Source organism: Dermochelys coriacea, chromosome 21 (assembly GCF_009764565.3).
Source record: "Dermochelys coriacea isolate rDerCor1 chromosome 21, rDerCor1.pri.v4, whole genome shotgun sequence".
Lineage (NCBI taxonomy): Eukaryota > Metazoa > Chordata > Testudines > Dermochelyidae > Dermochelys > Dermochelys coriacea.
This window is the reverse complement of record NC_050088.1, coordinates 8,411,266-8,431,513: the sequence shown is the minus strand read 5'-3', so window position 1 is coordinate 8,431,513 and position 20,248 is coordinate 8,411,266. Positions and strand designations below refer to the sequence as shown.

Genomic DNA, 20,248 nt, shown 5'->3' with positions numbered 1-20,248 from the left:
AAAATTGTGATTTGACACTAATCCAAGCACTGGGGCCCTAGGCACTGGCCTATAGAGTCTATGACATAATCTGACCCTGACAACAGCAGATGCCTGGAGATTGGGATGGGAATTCAACTAGAGTAGATGATCAAGCCGATAAGAAGGGAAGCAACAGAGCAGTGTAGTTGGTGGGGAGGAAAATCATATGGTAACGGGATGTGCAAAGAAGAGTCAAGGCCAGCCAAAATCAGTTGACATGAGGAGGACACGGATCGCTGGACATGGCGCTCATAAAGTTCCGAATATGAGCTGCCAACCCCCGCCTCGAATTTCATGTGTGCTGCCTGTTGAACACATGTTTCCTTCCAACTCCTAGACAGAGAGAGAGGAGTATATTGAGCTCCAGTGCAGTCAGGCACTGACCTGTTTAAAGGTCTCTCTCCTTATCTGGGTCAGGCTGCAAGCTGTTCCCTTCTTCCTGTACCGTGGAGCCGGTACTGTCAGCCCCTTGTGGCGCAAGCTGCAGGAGAAAGACTGCAATTATCTCCCATCTGCTGTTTGTGTAACCTCAGCTCTGCGCACCTGTATCGAGGCAATTGGTACTCAGCATTTTCTTACAGCTTTTGCTGCCCCAGTTTCTCTGCCAGGCAGCCTCCTGCATCCTGGATTATTCCAGCTGCGGCAGCTGCACTCCTACGCTAGGCCCACGCTAGCTGCCCATGGGCTCAGGAGTTCTACACACCTGGACCACTCCCAGCGCTGGCTGAAATCCTTTGACTTCACTGGACGTGACCTAGATTCTGTGCAGAAGGGATTATCTTGGGCTTTGTGATGGTCAATGTACTTATATTGTGTTTGCTCAATGGTCCCATTGGTGGGTGAGACTCACTTCTCATTCCCTTACCCCATCATTTTCCATCTCCAGGGGCTTCTGTTCTTCCCAAGGGGTGCTGGCATACCATGCGGGCTAGCTCAAAGTGCTAGCAGTTCCCAAAAGCAGAGTGGGGAGTACCCAAGTGCCTGTGGGCCTCATCTCTAGCTGGTCCTGGGAAGCCATGTGAAGAGGCAGGGTGGCCATGGGCTTGCCCCCACCTGAAGGTAATGGATTTTGGGTGCAGGTAGGAAGGATGGAGAGATACCAGGCATGGAAAGGTATCCCATTTGGAGGCAGCTGATCCAGATAGTGGTGTGCCAGCATCCAGCCAGTGGCTGTACATTAGGGAGACCAACCTAGAAATCTCTGGGAATCTATTGACTCTGTATCTCAGGCTTGTCCTACCTCCCCCCCCCCCAGGAAGAGCCTGTTTCTTAGGTGAGCCTGGTCTGAAGCACCATTCGCCTCACCCCATCTGCTTCTCTGAAAAGAGAGGAGCTGTGTATATCACTAGATCCCTGGATTGCTCATGGGCTTGTAGCTCATAGCTGGCCTCTGATCTGCTCTAATCTTGCAGGGTCCAAGGTCCTTTTTCATTTTAACAGGCACTGACTGTGGCTGTACCCCCTATCTGCCTCCTGCCTTCCCATGGGATGGGGCCAATGAAGGCTGTCAGGGAGCCCAGATTCATGAATATTTTGGAGAATCCCTGGAGACACGTGCCTCGTCCCCAGACTAGATTCTACTAGATACATCTTTCTTCCTTTCTCCTCCTCCTGAGTGCTTGATGGCCCTCCCATTCTAGCCCACTCCAACCCTCCTGAGCATGGAGCAATCAGCTGGGGGTTTGTGCCCAGCCGTCACTGTTCTGCCATCGACTTCTGGTTGAGTTGGAGGAACTTCAGACTGCAGACTCAGCTCCCATGGGTCTGGCCTTAACCTACCCCATCCTGCGGGGTGTGGACGGTGTTCTTCATCAGGGCTTCGGAGAGGTGCCAGATGTGTGGGTATCTGGGGCTGAAAAACTTGGGCAGAATATTCCCATGTCAACTCAGGCTTTAAAAACAGAACAAGTTGAATGCAACTGACATGCAGCACTGACACCTAGCGTCAGAAATACAGTGGTGCCTAAAAAGATTTTACTCATCACAGTAAATACGCATTTAAAATTGAGATGGGCCTTATCCTGTGAATCACACTGCCTCTCTGATGCTTTGCTTGAAAGCAACACCCCTCAGCCAATGGCTATAGTGAGGGGTGCAGGCAAGACTTAAATTCCCATACAGTATTTCCCGGCACCCCCCCCCCCCCCATGCCCCTGTCCCACTCAGGGCTCCATGCTTCAGCTGCTGGGTGGAGTCTGAGGGCTTCAGCCCCATTGGGCATGCCAGGGCTCAGGGCTTCTGCCTCATGGGTTTGAAACTATTTGCCAGAGCTCTGCTTCAGACAGTTCTGGCTGAATTTAAGCCCTGGGTGCACGGATGTTTTAGTGGTATCCAGAGAGGGTGATGCCACCCCCCCTAAACTCTTTAGAGCAAGGACTCTGTTTACTATATGGGCATGCAGCACCGAGAGCAATTGTGCATTGGGGCCTCTAAGAGCTATTGTAGTAAAATTATTGGCTAATGGGGCTTCTGGCAGAAAGCCTTTACCAGGACGCTGTCCATGGCTCACTTTCCAGACAGGTCAGTGGTGCTACATGATTTGCATTAATTGATTATCTGACCTTTTAGCCCAGTGGCAGATCTGGTACCTTGTGTGATTGTGTCAGCAGGCTTCTTGTAATTTTGGGTAGCTGCTGGTTTGTTTGTTTAAAGTAACAATCCCCTCCACCCAGAAGCCCCCTTCCAGAACCTTTCAGAATAGACAAGAATTAAGATGAGAGCTTGCCAGTCACCACTGAAGAGGGATCCAAGCTGCAAAGTTTGCATCCAGAGATGCATTTTCAAAACTCCTGAAGCTCAGGAGTGTTTGGAGCATGGTATTGATTGTAAAATTAGGATCTGGGTTTGGACTCTATGGTCTACGTTTTCAAAAATGACTAGTGATCTTGGTCACCTCCGTTGTTAGAACCCCAACCTGAGATTCTTAGGAGACTTCCTCATTTTCAGCAAGTGTTGAGGGTCCTGCCCTCTGAAAAAACACGCCCCTTGAAGGTTAACATCTCATGTTCGGTACCCAAAATCACTAGTCACTTTTGAAAATTTAGGCTTAAACCTTTATAAATTTCTGGAGTGCTTGTTTCAGGCCCATCTCTAATTGTCATCCAGACATTCAGAACTTGGCCTCTCTTTTTTGCATTCCTGAAACATGTTCCATGCACTTATAAAAAGGGTTTTATTGAGTGGTATGATATCTACAATTCATGCTCTGGTGAGAGTACAGATTCCTTTATATTATTAGCATGCAGTTTAAATGTGGAGGGTTTAGATGGCCTCTTGAGCTTCCCAAGTACCCCAGAAGGTCATCTGACCCTTGTTCTCTGCCTTGTCCAATGAACCTAGCTGATATTTTGGCTTTTGTGGAATTCAAATTCACTGCCAAGATATTTTTTTAAATGGGATCCCAATCTGGGCTGGAGAAAAGGGGTGTTTCAAACCAAAACTGTCCCAGGGGATTGATGCTTAGAGCAGACCGAGCCTTGCTACCCTCAAGAGAAAAGAGCAAACAATTGTACAGCCAGAGAGTGCCACACTTAACAAATGCAATTAACCACAGTGGGAAGGCACAGTGGGAATTTGCAATAAAGGTGAGTCTGAGCAGCTCCTTTCGTTTGATTGCGACATCTGACTGGGCTCACACACAACCATAAAACCAGCTTTCCAGAATCAGATTGTCTGCCTTAAAGCAAAAGCTCACTGAACCAGAGTGAATCCTGCCTGGTATTGTAATGTCAAGGCGGGTCGCATTATAGTTACCACTGACTCTGAATGCCACTTTGTTAAACTGTAGCATTCTTCATCTGCAGCCAAGCAGCGCATGGAAAGAAAGGTATGATCCCTAGGTTACGAGCAGTGATTAGTAAAGCTGGATTCCACAGGAGCTGAAAGTAACAAGAACGCTTTTCCTCACCAGCTATGGCTGCTGCACTGTCTCCTCCTGGTCACCTGCAAATTCATTTGGTGGAGCTGACTTAGGAAAGGCCGTTCAGAGAATGATACTACCCCAAGGAAGCTGCCACCCAAGATCTGCCCTTCTGCTCCCTGGACTGGAAAAGGTTGCTACGTTGTGCCAAAGTTTATAACTTTCAACTCAGTGCAAGTGGGAAACTTAATGCTCTTGCAGCCTTGAAATTCCACTCGTCCCACCCGAAGGGGACAAAGTTTGGCAGGAACTCAGTTATCCAATGCAAACACCCTGCAGAAAAAGGTGGAATTTTAAACTGTAAACCCTGTATATAATGGAAAACACTTCAAGCCAGGGGGTACGGCAGCATCCCCCCGCACTCCTAGTTCCAGCACCTATAGGTACTTTGGCATGGCTGGCTGACAGGTCAGGGACAACCCCCCCACCGCTCCCCCCACCTGTGAGCGCTACTGCCTGGTAAATGTGTCACGTTCACGTGGCTAACTTTGTTGCAGGCGCCTGTCGATCCATCTCTGTTGCTCAGCCACATATGCGCCTTTTGCTTTGCCCACCGAGGGTGTTTGTGTCTATGAATTAAGAGTTAATACAAAGAGGAGAGGTTAGGTTTGGATCTCAGGCAAAAATCCAGAGTAACAACACCTCACGGACTTCCATTGGCAGCCACTTTGGCAGGCATGCTATAAATGTTACAGAGAAAGATGAAGGCTAGCTTACAATAGGAATGGTCATACTAGCTCAGACCAGGAGCCCATCTGTCTGGTATCTTGTCTCTGACAGTGACCAGTATCAGCTGCTTCACAGCAATGTTCAAGAAATTCCTTCATGGACAATTCTTGGACGAGCTTCCCTAGCAGTAGTTTCACCCTAACTCCAGCAGTTGCTGGTTAGCCGATACCTAGAAGCAAGAGGGTTTGTAAACCTTATAGTATATCTAATGGAGTTGTGCCGGGTTTGACACCACTATTACAGAGAACAGAATCTGGCCCACGGTCTATCAATTTAAAAATCCATAGCACAGAGTCTCGCTTGCACTAAGATAATTGCACTCACTCTAAAGCTGCTCTGTCACCCTCTTGCAGTTCAAAAGGGCCATAGGATAAATGGGAACCAGGCTTTATATATCTATTGGCATTTTTTTTGGCCCAATTCAGCTTAAAACATCCTATTGGCAAATTCCAGCTAGATGGTGACACCCTGGCCACATATTGGGCAATAGGCCGTGTTGGTTTGCCCACATTCTGAGGAGGAAAGGGAAGTGCGGGGCTCAAAAACTAGCCTGCAAACCTTTGAACCAAACAAATCTGCCTCCCCCCCCCACCCGCCCATCCCAGCAATTCCCCTTTATAAACCAGCTCCTACATCTTGCTAGCTAAACAGAAGTCTGCAGTGTGTCCTAGGAAGATAGTCCCCTAAAAGTTCAGCAGTCTCAAGTAAGAGGAGACCAGTACATACAGGATGTAAAGTTGCAGATCCTCAGCTGGTGTAAATCAGCATCATTCATAAGCACATAAGAACGGCCAGACTGGGTCAGACCAAAGGTCCATCCATCCCAGTATCCTGTCTTCTGACAGTGGCCAGTGCCAGGTGCCCCAGAGGAAATGAACAGAACAGGTAATCATCGAGTGATCCATCCCCTGTCACCTGTTTCCAGCTTCTGGCAAACAAAGGCTAGGGACACCATCCCTGCCCATACTGGCTAATAGCCATTGATGGACCTGTCCTCCATGAATTTATCTAGTTCTTTTTTGAACCCTATTATAGTCTTGGCCTTCACAACATCCCCTGGCAAAGAGTTCCACAGGTTGACTGTGCATTTTGTGAAAACATACTTCCTTTTGTTTGTTTTAAACCTGCTGCCTGAAGTCAATGTGGCTACACCCATTTATACCTGGTGAAGTTCTGACCCATAGATTATTGCAGTTTTTCCATTCAAATTTTCCTCTCACTCTTCCTCTCTGCTCCTCTCTTCCAAAGTCTCTCTTCAAATGATCCCCATCCTGTCCCATGGCCTGTTCTGTTTTTCCACACTACCTTTTAAAAACTTGAATTCTCCTCCTCCCCTGTCTCTGATCCCTTTTCCACAGTTCCTCCTACGCAGAATATGAACCCCAAAACCATCCTAGCTGGCATCAAACTTTCAAATCCAATGCATCTGAATGGAGACAACTTGAGTCTCCTCCAGGCAATCCACCCATGCTGGTGGGAGCCGCATGGACATGTGTGCAGCAAGACAATGGTGGGGAATCATCAAGAGAATTGATTGGGTGGTTAGAGAGAGAAAAGTAGGGTTTTTATAGGACAAAGCAGAGACCTGCCTCCATACTGGTGTGACCTGATAAGCTAAAAAGGGTAGCAACTAGTGGGTGGAGTTAATGACACATCCCTTCTACTCTGGCTGCTATTGTGCCACCCATATTACGCTATTGCAGAAGCCAAATCAAATCATCAAGCTGCATTAAAACGAGAGTGAAGGCCTCCCCCAGCCTGGATTACTGGAACGGGTGTGGTGCTGCTCTGAAGACAGGGGGAGAGCACGGGGGGTAAGGGGGTGGGTCGGTCGGGGTTAAATCTCAATGACGGCAGCACGTCTCAGGCAGAGGGGGGCATCTGGGGGCACCGCGTTCCTTTGGATCTCATTCCCATCCAGCCGCAAGACCTGGAGCTTGGAAAAGTTCATGACGTCGATGACTGTGCAGAAGCTGCTGATGGAGAATTCTGCAGGGGGAAAAGGAGACAGAGCACTAAGAGACAGCTGGAGCCCAGAGCTCTCTAGCTAGTGTTCATACAGTCCTGATGGGAAAGAGCCATGCCTAGGCTCGATCAGCACTAACAGCACCCTGGGTAGTAATAGTCATAACAAGTGGACATGACTAGAACGCCTAGGCACCATGGGAATACACTTTTTTATACAGTGCATTTTATTGCAATGCCTTGCTCCATAGTGCAGACACAGGGCCTTTGGAATTCAGTTAAGAACCACTGTGCCCCCTTTGTTGTCCCCCCCCCCCCCACAAAAAAATCCCTCCCATAACTAAAAATCATACTTGGGCTATCTCAGTGGGGTTCGGAACATATATTGGACAAGGGCCAAGCCTTTCAGAACTGAGTAACGATTTTGAGACACCTTCAGGAGGCCTGATTTTCAGACAGCGCTGAGCACCTTCTCTGCAAATCAGGACCCTTAAAGTTGGGCACCCAACAAATGGAGGCTACCAAAACCACTAGCCATGTCTGAAAGGGCAGAAAATGCCCTGGCCCTGATTCTCCTCTCATTCATTCCTGTGTAAATCAGGAGTCACCCCACTGAAGTCAATGGAGTTACACTCGGGTAGCTGAGGGAGGGTTCGGACCCTGCCCTCCTGTTAACATGGGGAAGGGAAGTAGATTGCAGAGCAGAGCTGGGTCTGTTATCCTTACTTCTAGCAAGATCTCTCTGCTAATAGTGAAGGGGGCTGCTGGGCCACTACAGAGCCACAGCAAACCTTGAAAGCCCCCTGTTGTATTGCGGGAGAGGGTGTGTTTTGGAGAGGGGCATGCTCCAGCTTTCCGTGCAGCCTTTGGGAAGGAAGAAAGCAACCAGGGGGCAGCAAAGCTCCAGGACTTGGTGGAGACTTAACAAATACCTAGCCGGGGAGAGAGAATTTGTTAGCACAGATGTTCCTTGTTTAAAGCCGGGGAGGTGACTGCACTGCTCACATGCAGACTTGGGAGAACAGTGAGAGTCCATCTCTCCAGCACCACCCAGGGGCAGCGGGACAGGGAATAGGCATTGAGCCGCCCGCTGGCCCTCTGTCGCTCTTTCACAGGGGGAGTAGCCCTGACGAGTGGTAAGAGCAGGGAGATGGGAAACGTGAGTTCTATTCCTGCCTCTGCTACTGTTTCACTACGTGTCTTTGGTCAAGTCACTTCATCTCTCACTGCCTCTATTTCCCTGTTGTGACACCCTGTTATTTCTGTTACAGCAGCACAGTGTTGACGCACGTACTGATAAAATGGACTTCCATATAAGTGCCAAGCACACCATTACAGAGAACTTTACAAGAAGTACAAGTATGCTGTGGAAATAGAACTGATGTATTTATAAGTACATGTACAAGTTCTTTCAACCCCTGTATTATAAGAATTAAGCTAATTCTTATAATAGCTTATCTGTTTTTTCTTTGGACACTGATTCATCACAGAGTTGTTGCTGCAGAAAAGTATCCATACAAAGGAGTCTTGTGCTCTGGGGTTTCCCCAGGTGCTGTGAACAAGTCTCCCCATTGCAGCTGAGCCGGGGAGCAGGTCTCCCACTGCCAGTTGCATTGACCATTCAGAAACGAAGGTGGTGGGGAGGCAAGGCTGCCACCCTCCCTGGCTAGTGCAACAGCGGGGCCAACGGAAAAAAAACCCTGGTAGCTGGAACTCAAGGTTTGAAATCCCTAAGCTGGGACAGTGGGTTCTGGGGGCCAGCCAGATTCTGGGACAGTTGGAAGGGATGTGATGGTTTCAAACAGCTATTTTGAAAAAGTATTTGCAGATAAAAAAAAGTTATTTGTTCTTTAAAGTACCTTTAAAATGTATTTAAATTCAAGTACTAAGTACAGAAAATTTAAAGTACTTAAGTACTAGTATGTAGAGTACCCCAACATACTTACCTACATGGGAACACTGCAGTAGCATCTAAAGGCTTCAACCAAGATCCAAGCCCCATTGTGTTAAGTGCCGTACATACGCATAGTGAGAGACAGCCCTTGCCCTAAAGAGCTTCAGAAGACAAGACAGTCAGTGGGTGACAAGGTTAAATGACTTGCCCAAAAGTCACACAGCTTGATCGTGGCAAAGCCAGGGGTCAAACCAATCTCTCCGGAAACCTAGTTCAATGCCCCATCCACCGGACCACACTGCCTCAGCTTCAATCATTAGGATTTGTAAAGTTCTTTGAGATCCTTGGATGATGACACTAAAGACAAAGTGGTATTGTCCATCGGAGATGAGTCACAGGGAGAATGTCTTCCATCCAGGAGATCACAACATCATTATCTTAAAAGCTCAGCAGAGGCCAGGTCTGTGTTAAAACAAAACACTGCCTCTCGATTCTGTCGACCTGCAGCATTCCTCATTCACTACAGGGAAATAAAGTTCTTCAGAGAACCCCACTGAACATTTTCAAGTTCAGCTGCAAAAACAGCCGTAAAAATGCATGACTAAATAAACAGAAGGGGTTGAGCGCCAGCATGATTTAACGCCATCTATGTGCAGACTCAACAACTGCACACGTTGAAAGCAAACACTTGGGAGTCTGTTCTCGTTTTGCATGTCTGTCAGTTCCCCAGTGCAGGGCTATGCATTTCCCTTAAAACAGTTGATGGCATCACTAACACTTAATTTAAATAAGTGATCCAGACAGCCACGGCTTGTTGCTCAGGTTTCTCTGATATTACAGAGCATCCGGATCGCAGGGCTTGTCAGGGGAGCGAAGCAGGAATGGATTTTTCCAGGCATTCAGCTTAAAAAAATATATGTTCCATTTGTTTTCTTATTTCAGTGAATTACGCCCTGGTGAAAGATGCCAGGTTGGTTCTGGAGATGAAAGGCTTCTGTTTAACCACAGAACCTCAGCAGCACAGAAAATGACAGGGCAAGTTTCCCACACATGATGCTTCCACTAACCTGGAGGGCCTCTTTTGGGGTGCCTGTCTTAAGTGCTTATATGGCCACCATTACTATAGTAACCCCCCAATTTCTTAAAAAATGGATTTACCCTCACAACACTGCGGTGAGGTAGGGCAGTTCTTATCTGCATCATACAGTTGGCGAAGCAAAGCAAAAGAGACCAAGGGCTTGTTGACATGAAAAATAATCCAGAAAAAGGTAGGATGTGAATTTAAAGCAGATTAACTATTCCTGATTCACTCCATGTGTGGATGTTCTTATTTCAGATAGGAATGCCTTATTCTGAATTAGCGTAATCCACTTTGGAGGTAAACTGAAATAAATAGGAGTTAGGCACTTAAATATCTTTGAGGATCTGCGTGCAAGCTCTTTGGGGCAGGGCTGTCTCTTACCATGAGTCTATGCAGCCCCTAGTACAATAGGGTCCCGATCTTGGTTGGGTCTATAAGCAAGACAATAATAAATAATAAGATGAAACCCCTTCAGGGTACTGAACATCCTTCAGAAAATAACATTCATGACTTATGGTCAGCAATGGACCTAGGCTGGATTCAAAGTGGTGACTGTCAGGATAAAGGTTCTGGAACCCCCCAAAATAGCACATTTAGAATCTCAAACAAGATTTTTCCAGTTGCCTTTTAGTGGGGAGCCAAATTTTGAACATGAACATTGCTCCTGTGACTTGGATATTTTGGAGAGAAATCTAGACACTGACATGAGACTTTCCGACATGAAAGAATCTGCCCATTACATCCAAGCTGCTTTGGGTGATCCAAGGTTTTAGAATAAATGGGCCCAAAGCTGAATTCCCTGATGCTGCCAAATCGGAGAAATTCTAAAGAAATGCTGATGGCAGAAGTTTAGTGGATCCCAGTAAGGAGGGAGAGGGAGACAGGCAGACTGAAAGAAGAAAGATGCTTGGTTTTGTCTGGTCCTTTCTATGTGTCTTCTTGGGATCCCTCTGAATGAAGAGTCATCTATGGAACCCGGTAACCTTTGTGTACTGGTTACTGGAGCCCACGATATGGGTTGCTTCAGTTACATGCTGTCATGGACTGAAGGCTTCCTCCTTCCCGTATTTGTTCCGTGTGTGTTGGGAATAGCCGGAGATGTTATTAACTAAGTGGCCAGCACGCAAGCTACAGTTTAGGGTTGCATCCCCTCTTCAGTCTGGACCTGCAGAGCTTCCACTGATGGCAGCTGGTTTCTGGGGACCAATAAGTGACCTTAGAAATGGAAAAGGAGAGGTGGGCCAATGACTTTCCAAGCAGGAGATGCTGCCCCTACAGATGGGACTTCTGCTGCGGCTAGTGACAAGTGGTGTAATAGTCGTATCAAAGTCACAGACAGCACGTGCAAGGAGTCCTCTGAATGAGACCTCACACAGCACCTGGTGTCTCTTCCAACATGATACACCACTGTCCCAATGAACCAGACTAATTCCTTGGCTCTGTCGCTTCCCATTCAGCTGTGTCCACTCTACATTGCAGTGGTGTCTGGAAACTCCATAGCCCCTTAGAACAGTGGTTCTTAACCAGGGGCCCAGGGCCCCCTCGGGCCACGAGCAGGTTTCAGGGGGTTCGCCAAGCAGGGCCGCCATTAAACTTGCTGGGGCCCAGGGCAGAAAGCCGAAGCTCCACTACCTGGGGCTGAAGCCAAAGCCTGACCAACTTAGCTTCACAGGGCCCTCTGTGGTGTGGGGCCCCAGGCAATTGCCCCTAACGCTGGCCCAGGCTTTTATATGCAGAAAACTAGTTGTTGTGGCACAGACGGGCTGAGGAATTTTTATAGCATGTTGAGGGGGCCTCAGAAAGAAAAAGGTTGAGAACCCCTGCCTTCGAATGTAATGTGCACCTGTAAAGAGGAAGCAGACAGAAGCTCAGCATTGAGCAGGGCAAGGGGAGCCTACAGCAGCAGTCATCAAAGCCAGGCAATGCCAGTCCTGCTGGAGAACCGCTGATCAAGAAAGACTATTCTGTGCACAAATCTCTGATCTAGGATGGCTCAGGGACTGCCAACGTGAGCAGATATAAGAATCCCTGTGACAACACAGACCCTGTTACCCCCAGCCCCATCTGACCCCAGCACAAACCCCATCATCTCACCCTGATGGAGACCCTCCCTCAGACATTTGCTCAGGCTTTCGTGTCAGTATCACCCAGGACATCCAGCTAAATACACACTGGAGTTTCTTGGCCAGTGCAGATGGATTTAGCCCCTGTGCCAAGGAGCCTGCCAGAAAGGCCAGGCAGCAGCGCTCACTAATTGTAATGATGATGCATGCTCAGAGCAACAGGACGGAAGAAATGCACTGTGGTGCTTTAGCACCCCAGGGAGAGGAGCATCACTACTTTTGGCTTCTGAGCTAGTAATGTCAAGAAGCCAGTGCTCCAGGCCAGGAATAGATACAGGATTAAGTTAGGCAGAAGCCCAAATGCATAGACACAAGTGGACTTCATGGGCCAAATGCAAGCTGGAGTGAGCTGGTGCAACTCCCATGGGTCAAATCAGTCTTGGTGTAAATGACAGAGTATGGTACGAGGTGCATGTAAGTGGCAAAGTAGCAAACCTTGCACGGATCTGGCATTCAGAGAGCAGCCTTTGCTCATGCACGTAAACGGGTAGGTGCACCTACACCATTACCCGTATTCCTAGAGTTAGATTCAGGTCTGGTGTAAGCAGACACAATCCCCATTAGGTTTAATAGGAGTTGTGCTCACTATACAGGTCTGAATCTGCGCCCCGCAGACTTGCACGCCCATTGAGTGCCAAAGCGTGGCGTAAGTTACACCACTTTGCCACTTACCCCTCCTTCCTGATAAAACCTGTGTCCTCTGGACCCAATTCTGCTCCCACCCACACCATTGACTTCAGTGGAGTCACTCCCCATTTACACCCATGTAAGTGAGAACGGAATCAGGTGCGTCACTTGCACCACAATTTACATCCTGGTGCAGGAAACCAAATGTAGGTCTCTAGGGTTATTCATCCATGCACCAGTGTGAGCGGGGAGGGCAGAATATTGTCTTTCACCTGCCATACAAAGGATGAGTTTCTTTCTCTTCTTTTCACACCTTTTCTGTTGTGCTTTTTTACTCTTTACACAACAAAAGTTCATATAAAGAAACCACTTGGGTGCACAGCTGGGTCCCAAATAACTGTGTTTACTCGATGTACACAAACACGCCAGTCTTAGCCACCTACACGCTGCTGCTCTCACTGGCTTCTAATATAGAGGACACAGTGAGCACCACGATAGGGTTCTCAAAATATTTAAAGGGATACTATCCTATTTGGATACACTATACTTTCTGGTTTCAGAGTAGCAGCCGTGTTAGTCTGTATTCGCAAAAAGAAAAGGAGTACTTGTGGCACCTTAGAGACTAACAAATTTATTAGAGCATAAGCTTTCGTGAGCTACAGCTCACTTGCATCCGATGAAGTGAGCTGTAGCTCACGAAAGCTTATGCTCTAATAAATTTGTTAGTCTCTAAGGTGCCACAAGTACTCCTTTTCTTTTTACTATACTTTCTGATGTCCTCTTATCTCGGTGGCATCCCCCATCCTCAGTGCAGCCACATCACTTTACCTAAAATGACCTTTGTCACCTGATCTCTGATGATTTAATTCAGCTAATATTTTTTTAATCATTAATGTATCTTAATCTCATTATTTCTTCACCTTTAATTCCCTGTGGAGTTCTACCTCATCTTGCAGAATTTAAAAAGATAATCTCACAAACACGAGAAAGACTTCCACTGAGCAAAAGGATAACACCTTGCACTTACCAGAGTACCGTGCATCCCAGCATCTCAGAGCACTTTACAAAAGTACCATGTAGATGGGGCAAACTGGGGCACATAGTAGGGAAGTGGCTGTCCTAAGGCCACATAAGAAATCAGTGGAATAGACCGCAATGGAATTTAGGTTTTCTGAGTTCCGGCCCTCTGCTCAGGCCATTAGACCAGGCCGCTTCCAACAAACGGTGCCAGAACCTGGCTCCCCATCTCCCTACCCCTTTGTCCTGACCATTGGCAATGGGACAACCTAGCGTCAAGAGGTTGCTGTTGGGATGCTGCTCACCATTGATTTGGTTCCCTTGGAGGTAGAGGTTCTCGAGGTTGGTGCTAACCCGGGGGATCTTCTGGAGCCTGTTATAAGACAGATCGAGTTCTAGGATGCTGCTGGTGTTGAAGGTGTTGGAGGAGAGCCCCTCGTTGGTCAGGCTGTTGTGGGACAGCCTGATATAGAGCAGCTTGGGGGATACCTTGAAATACTCATCAGGGATGGTGTAGATGTAGTTGTGCTCTAGGTAGAGCTGCTCAAGAGAGCTTGGGAGGCCATCGGGGAGCTTCCTGAGGTGATTGTAGCTCAGGTCAACAAGGATCAAGGACTTTAACCCTTTGAAAGATGCTCCTATATCATGGATTTGGTTGTGGCTGAGATACAGGGCAGTGAGGTTCTCCAAACCCTCCAGAGCATTGGATGGGATCCTTGTGATCTGATTGTAAGCCAGGTGGAGTTCTCTCAGGGACCTGGGCAGGGGGCTGGGCATCTTGGTCAGGTTGTTATTATCCAGATACAGCCTCTCCAGGTTCTTGAGCTTGGCAAAGACCTTCTTGCCCATCTTCTCACTGGTTATCTGGTTGCCGTGTAGCGCAATCCATTCCAGCGTTGTGGCATTGTCGAAAGCCCCCTCTTGGACGGTGGTGATCTGGTTGTTCTGGAAGTAGACGTACTTCATCCTGGAAGGCACAAAGGGAAGGTACCTCAGGTTGCGGCTGTCGCAGTACAATGCTGTGGAGAAGTTGGGGGGGCAGTCGCACTCCTGGGGGCATTCCCGGGAAACAGGCTCAGGGATGGGCTCCGCAAAGGAGGACCCAGGCGGGACATAAGAGTAAGGGGGGACCTCATCCTCGTAGTATGGCATGTAATTATAGGACAACGTCTGGCTGCGAAGGTACTGATGCAACCAGTACATATCTTCTTCGTCTTCATACTGGCCCAGGGAGACCCCACACAGCCCAGCTACTATCAGGACAGAAGCCCAGTGCATTGTGCAGAACCTCATGGAACCTGTATAGAAGTGGGAAAAATATGAGCAACTTTAGGTCAGGCACAAGTGATAGAAATAGGAAGCAGGCGGGGGTTTATCATGGGGCCTTGAGCGTTGGAGAGGGAACAAGGTGACCTGGGTTCTATTCCTGACTCTGTCACTGGTTTTCTGAGTGATCTTGGACAAGTCACTTCCCTTCTTGGTTTTTCAGTACAAATGAGGATAATGACACTGACCTCCTTTGTAAAGTACTTTGAGGTCTGCTAATGACAAGTGCTGTATAAGAGCCAAGTGTTATTATCATACCATTGCGGGTGGGGGCCCTTGAGTTGCAGTAATAGAGAGAGCTGGATCCAATTCACCACCCTTTCATTTGCTTTTTGTGAACATTCAGCTTGGAGCTGTACATTGTAAGAGTTCCTGATCCCAGTATATATAGACAAAAAGTATACAGGATGGAGGAGAGACAGAGACAGCAGGTCAGTGATGAGCTGAGAAGAGAACCCAAGTCTTCTGACATTGCAAATATATTTAATGCACATGGACCTGTATAAAGATTTGCATTATGAGTGGTTGCTTGGAAGCTCTTTAGGCGTCACCCCCTCAGGAAGCAGAAACAATACCTTGTGACTTAAGTGACCAATTAGACTCCATGAATAGCAATTGTCTGAAGTGACAAATAGTCACGATGAAACCCAGAGGCTGAAGTAACCATTCATCATCGACTTTTGCATAGCAAACACGTTTACTAAGATCAAAGTCTATTCATGGATAATTTACAAGCAGAAGAAAAGGGGCTAAATTAGTGGCATGAAATTGTTGCTGTTAATATTTCATCAGGCTGCAGTCTCAGACCCAGGCACCTGGACGCAATGAGACAAAGCCTGTTCGGCTGGGGAGGAGGGGTGGCCTACTGGAGAGGGCTTTGGATCAAGACTCAGGAAACCTGGTATTCCTGGCTTTGTCACAGGCATCTTTCGTGACTTGGGCAAGTGACTTAATCTATCCCGTGCCTCAGTTCCACATCTGTACAATGGGGTTAATGGAATCATGGAATCCTAGAAGATTAGCATTGGAAGAGGCCTCAGGAGGTCATCTAGTCCCACCCCCTTCTCAAAGCAGGACCAACCTCAACTAAATCGTCCCAGCCATGGCTTTGTCAAGCTGGGTCTTAAAAACCTCTAAGGGTGGAGATTCCACCACCTCCCTAGGTAACCCATTCCAGTGCTTCACCACCCTCCTAGTGAAATAGTGTTTCCTAATATCCAACTTAGACCTCTCCCACTGCAACTTGAGACCATTGCTCCTTGTTCTGTCATCTACCACCACTGAGAACAGCCGAGCTCCATCTTCTTTGGAACCCCCCTTCAGGTAGTTGAAGGCTGCTATCAAATCCCCCCTCACTCTTCTCTTCTGCAGACTAAACAAGCCCTACCTACATAATACTGCCCTACCTTGCCACTAATAACGGTAGGTTTTGGCACACCATGGCCATGAGGGCCATATAACCACCCACACAGTGGCTTACACTCTTTCCTTAATTCTGCATGCATAGAACAGCATGCAAGGAAGAGTTTGGAAAGCATCTGGGAAATACCCCAGGCTGCACTGAGTGGGGGAGGTTAAAGGGATGAGAGCAGGTTCAATCCTTCATCTCCTCCTCTTATACGCCAGGACCTCGGGGCAGTGGTAACACAATGGAAGCAGGCTGAGTTCCTCAAATCAGCGAGCAAACTCCCAGTGCGGGCAGGACTGGGCTCATCCACCCAGAGGGGAGGGGAGAATGACCCTGGAGATGGAGGCATCTTCCAGTACGTACCACAAAGCACTTTATCAACATTCAATGGCCTGGCCTTATTGTCACAGAGTGACCAGCAGGATGGAGAGTGGGCTGCTCCCAGAGGCTTCCAGCTACTCTGAGCATTGTGAATCCAACTTAATGTTAAGGTCTGCTCTGCGGAGGGAGAAGGCTGCCCTTGTGCTTACAGCACTGGCCTGGGCTGTAGGAGACCGGGCTTCAACTCCCATCTCTGCTACCGTCTTCCTGCGTCACCTTATCTCGCTCTGGGCCTCAGTTCCCTATCTGGAAATGGGGATAGCAATAACACTTCCCATTCTTTCTGTCTGGTGTATTTAGACTGTAAGCTTTGTGGGACAAGGACCGTCACTGCCCATATGTACAGCACCTAGCACAATGGGGCTGCGCTCTTGGCTGGTGCTACTATAATCCAAGTAAGAGTGGAAGATCAGAGGTCCCCTTGCAGGCATGCCCAGGCCCTTGCAAAGCTGTGAAATTGGTGTCTGCTGGATATTCTGATCTGGATTTGCTACCCCTGCAGTGCAGACAGCCTGTCCAAACTGTGGCTTTGGCAGGGGCGTCTCCAGACTAATTATCACAGGAGGCCTCTGGGTTACTTGTAGCAGGCCTCACAGCACCCATAGCCCTGACTCAGACATAGATACAAAACAGAACTGCAGGAAGGGGGGGATATTTATATCTCCACCCCTAATGAGGAATCCCAGCACTCCAGACAAAGAGGGTACAGTCCTGCTCTGAGCCAGACTGCGCATCGCCATCTAGGCACACTGCTGGCTGGCAGGCTGCTCTTGTGGGAAGAAAAGAGAGATTGAAACACTCCGTGGCTGGGCTCTTGGGTTTCTTCCATTTTCCATACGTACAGGAGTTTCTGCAGCCAGTGGGGCCAGTGAAACGTGGTGCATTACTGAGTCTGTGTGCGGTGCAGGAGCTTGGCATTCAGGTTGCTTCAGAGAGCAGCTCTCCTCCTCCTCCCATTCCAGGGGTACCTTGACTGGTAAAATACTACTCCTGCTTCCCGATAAATGGGCTTCCTCCACCCCCACTAAAGGCCATCTTTCCCACTGTACAGCACCATTCCTCGGGGGTCTGTCCCCCCATTTGGCACAATTCCTAGGGGGTTTGCCCCAATTCCTAGATCTCTCCCACTATGTGGAACTGTTCCTAAGGGGGAATCTCCCTTACACACTGTTGTTCCTAGGGGTACCTTCCTGCAAGTACACACCATTCTGAGGTGGTCCCCCAATCTACCCGCTCCTAAGGAGTCTCTCTTGCATATACAGCACAGTTTCCCTCTGTCCAATGCCAAGTCCACAAGGTTTGTCTCTCAACCTACAGCCCCCTTCCTATAGGGAGCTTTCTACTGTCCAAGTTTAACTTCTTCATCTGTCAGCATGAATAAGCTGGTCCCATTCCACTGTCAGCTAGTCTAACGGGGATTGTGCTGCATAGGGCACCTTGCTGGAACAACCAGAATCGGACAGCATGAGCTTCATCCATCCCCATCATCGACACCTTCTCACCTGTTAACCAGGTAATATTCTTCATCTAGAACCCAATGCAGAGCCAGGTAGATGTTGTGCTGGGTGGAGTAGGTGGTGGTTGGAGGTCTAGAGACTGGAGTCTGGCATGAATCTGTCTGTCTAGCTTGGCTCACCCCTCCCTAACAAGTCACCAATGAAAAAAAGGCATTGTTAATAAGGGTGAAAGCTCCCCCAGTAGTAACCAAAGCAGCCCTTGAGGCTCAGACCTGTGCCATCCATGTCACTGGCGTGTGAGTCACAGGGCTCCCTGTGTCAGCGTCGTGCCACCGGCATGGTGAGGGGGTTGCATTCCCTCTGCGGTGCAGGTATGCAAACAAATAATAAAAAAAAAGGCATCATAACCCATGATAAATACAGAAATCAGCTTACCAGACTCAGAGTCCCTTTTCCAAAGCCTCAGTGTTCGTCTGCCTGATCTCCTGTGTATTAAAGAGCATGTGTGTGTCTCAATTTGCCAGGGTTGGTGCCCGCCCCGCAGTCCTGATCAAATAGTGTGCTTGTAGGTCATGGGCACTGCAGGGTTTTTCTTCTGGAGTGACCTCCCAGCAGCAGTCAGTTTGCAGACTCGAGTGAAGATACCCTACCACTGCCTGACTTTATAAATAACCTGCTTTTTCTCTCTCCTCTCTCTCACTCTCGTGTCTTTCCTTGCAGAGGCGTTGGCAGTTTCCAGCCTCTCTCTGTTTAACAAGTTAGTGGAACCGTGGATGTTGTTTTGTAAAAGACTTTTCCTAGGTCTCCTGCATTTCTCATCAAACAGAGACGATGGGGCTGCTTTAAAAAAAATGGGCTTTGGGTTGGGGGAGACGCTGAGGATGAATGGCTTCGAAACAAAGCATCTTTCATGTTTTCACTGCGGGGGGGCGGGGGGAGATGGCAGAATGGCCCACAGGCTGCATCCCTTGACTCTGGGTCACCAGCGAACCTTGATATTTTATTATTCTACTATTAAATAGGAATGTATCATAGAAATATTTATTCTAATGAAGCAGCATCCAAGGTACATAAACTACATACCAAAAAACGAATGTAACCCTAAGAATTTGTTTTCACCTGCTGCTGAAAGGTGCCAGGTTGACAGTCCCTCTAGTTGGAGTCCTCTGTCAAGCCACATGGGAAGCAAAATAGTTTCTTGCTTAAATACTGTGGGGAAGGATGCCCTAGAAGTAAGACACACAGCACATAGACTAGGACTTGGGAGTCCTGGGTTTCTATCCATCCTTTTATGATCCCATTACTGTAATATCTGGTTTCAGAGTAGCAGCCATGTTAGTCTGTATTCGCAAAAAGAAAAGGAGTACTTGTGGCACCTTAGAGACTAACAAATTTATTAGAGCATAAGCTTTCGTGAGCTACAGCATCCGATGAAGTGAGCTGTAGCTCACGAAAGCTTATGCTCTAATAAATTTGTTAGTCTCTAAGGTGCCACAAGTACTCCTTTTCTTTTTGTAATATCTGGGCATCTTACCATCTTTAATCTTTATCACATGCCTGTGCAGGAGGGCAATGCTACCGTCCCCATTTTACAGATGGGGGACCTGAGGCCCAGAGACATTTAGGACTTGTCTCCACATGAACATTAATCTGGAACAAGGTAAACTGCTAATTTAAAGTGGATTCACTGTTCTTGATTAACTCCACATGTGGATGCTCTTATTCCAGATCAGCTTATTCCACTTGCAAAGTGGAATAACTCCTCTGTAGACAAGCCCGAAGGCACTTGCCCAGATTCACACAGCCAAAGGAATTGGACCGGAGTCTTCCAGAGTCACATGCTAACTACAGCCCCAGCCTTCCTGCCTTGGGGGCTCTGCTCCCAGATCTGCCACAGCTAGTCGCTCAACTTATGCAAGTCGCTTCGCATCTCAGTGCCAGCTTCCCCATCTGTGTTATGAAGCTAACGCTACTGACCCAGCTTTGTAAAGTGCTTTGAGATGAAATGAGCCTACACAAGGACTTAAATATTATTATTTATCCACCACACGGGCCAGGGCAGTCCAAGCTGCTTCCAGATTCCACATTATTCCCTGCCAACTTGCCTCTGGAGAAGCAAGGGGCCTTTGTAATTCCAGGGCTATCCACTTTCACCAGCTCTCGACGCACATGGTATTTTTAAAACGTCAAGACATAATTATTAGTTATTCAAACATTTCCTCCCGCTCCCCTCACAAAAGAAAAAGCAATAGATCCTCATCCAGCTGCTAATAACCCCTAAGTACAGCAGCAGTCAGGGC

The 20,248-nt window shown here is 48.0% G+C and overlaps 1 protein-coding gene across 1 annotated transcript; it reads right to left on the bottom strand.

Annotated features, from left to right (window-relative positions):
* Nucleotides 1-5,685: 5,685 nt before the first annotated feature.
* FMOD (fibromodulin) lies at nt 5,686-18,933 on the bottom strand. The gene is made up of 3 exons (XM_038380117.2): nt 18,384-18,933; nt 13,682-14,674; nt 5,686-6,658 (listed from the first exon to the last, which is right to left on the bottom strand). Exons 2-3 carry the CDS (start codon nt 14,667-14,669, stop codon nt 6,507-6,509), a joined length of 1,140 nt encoding a protein of 379 aa, XP_038236045.1. The 5' UTR covers nt 14,670-14,674; nt 18,384-18,933; the 3' UTR covers nt 5,686-6,506.
* Between the last annotated feature and the right edge of the window lie 1,315 nt (nt 18,934-20,248).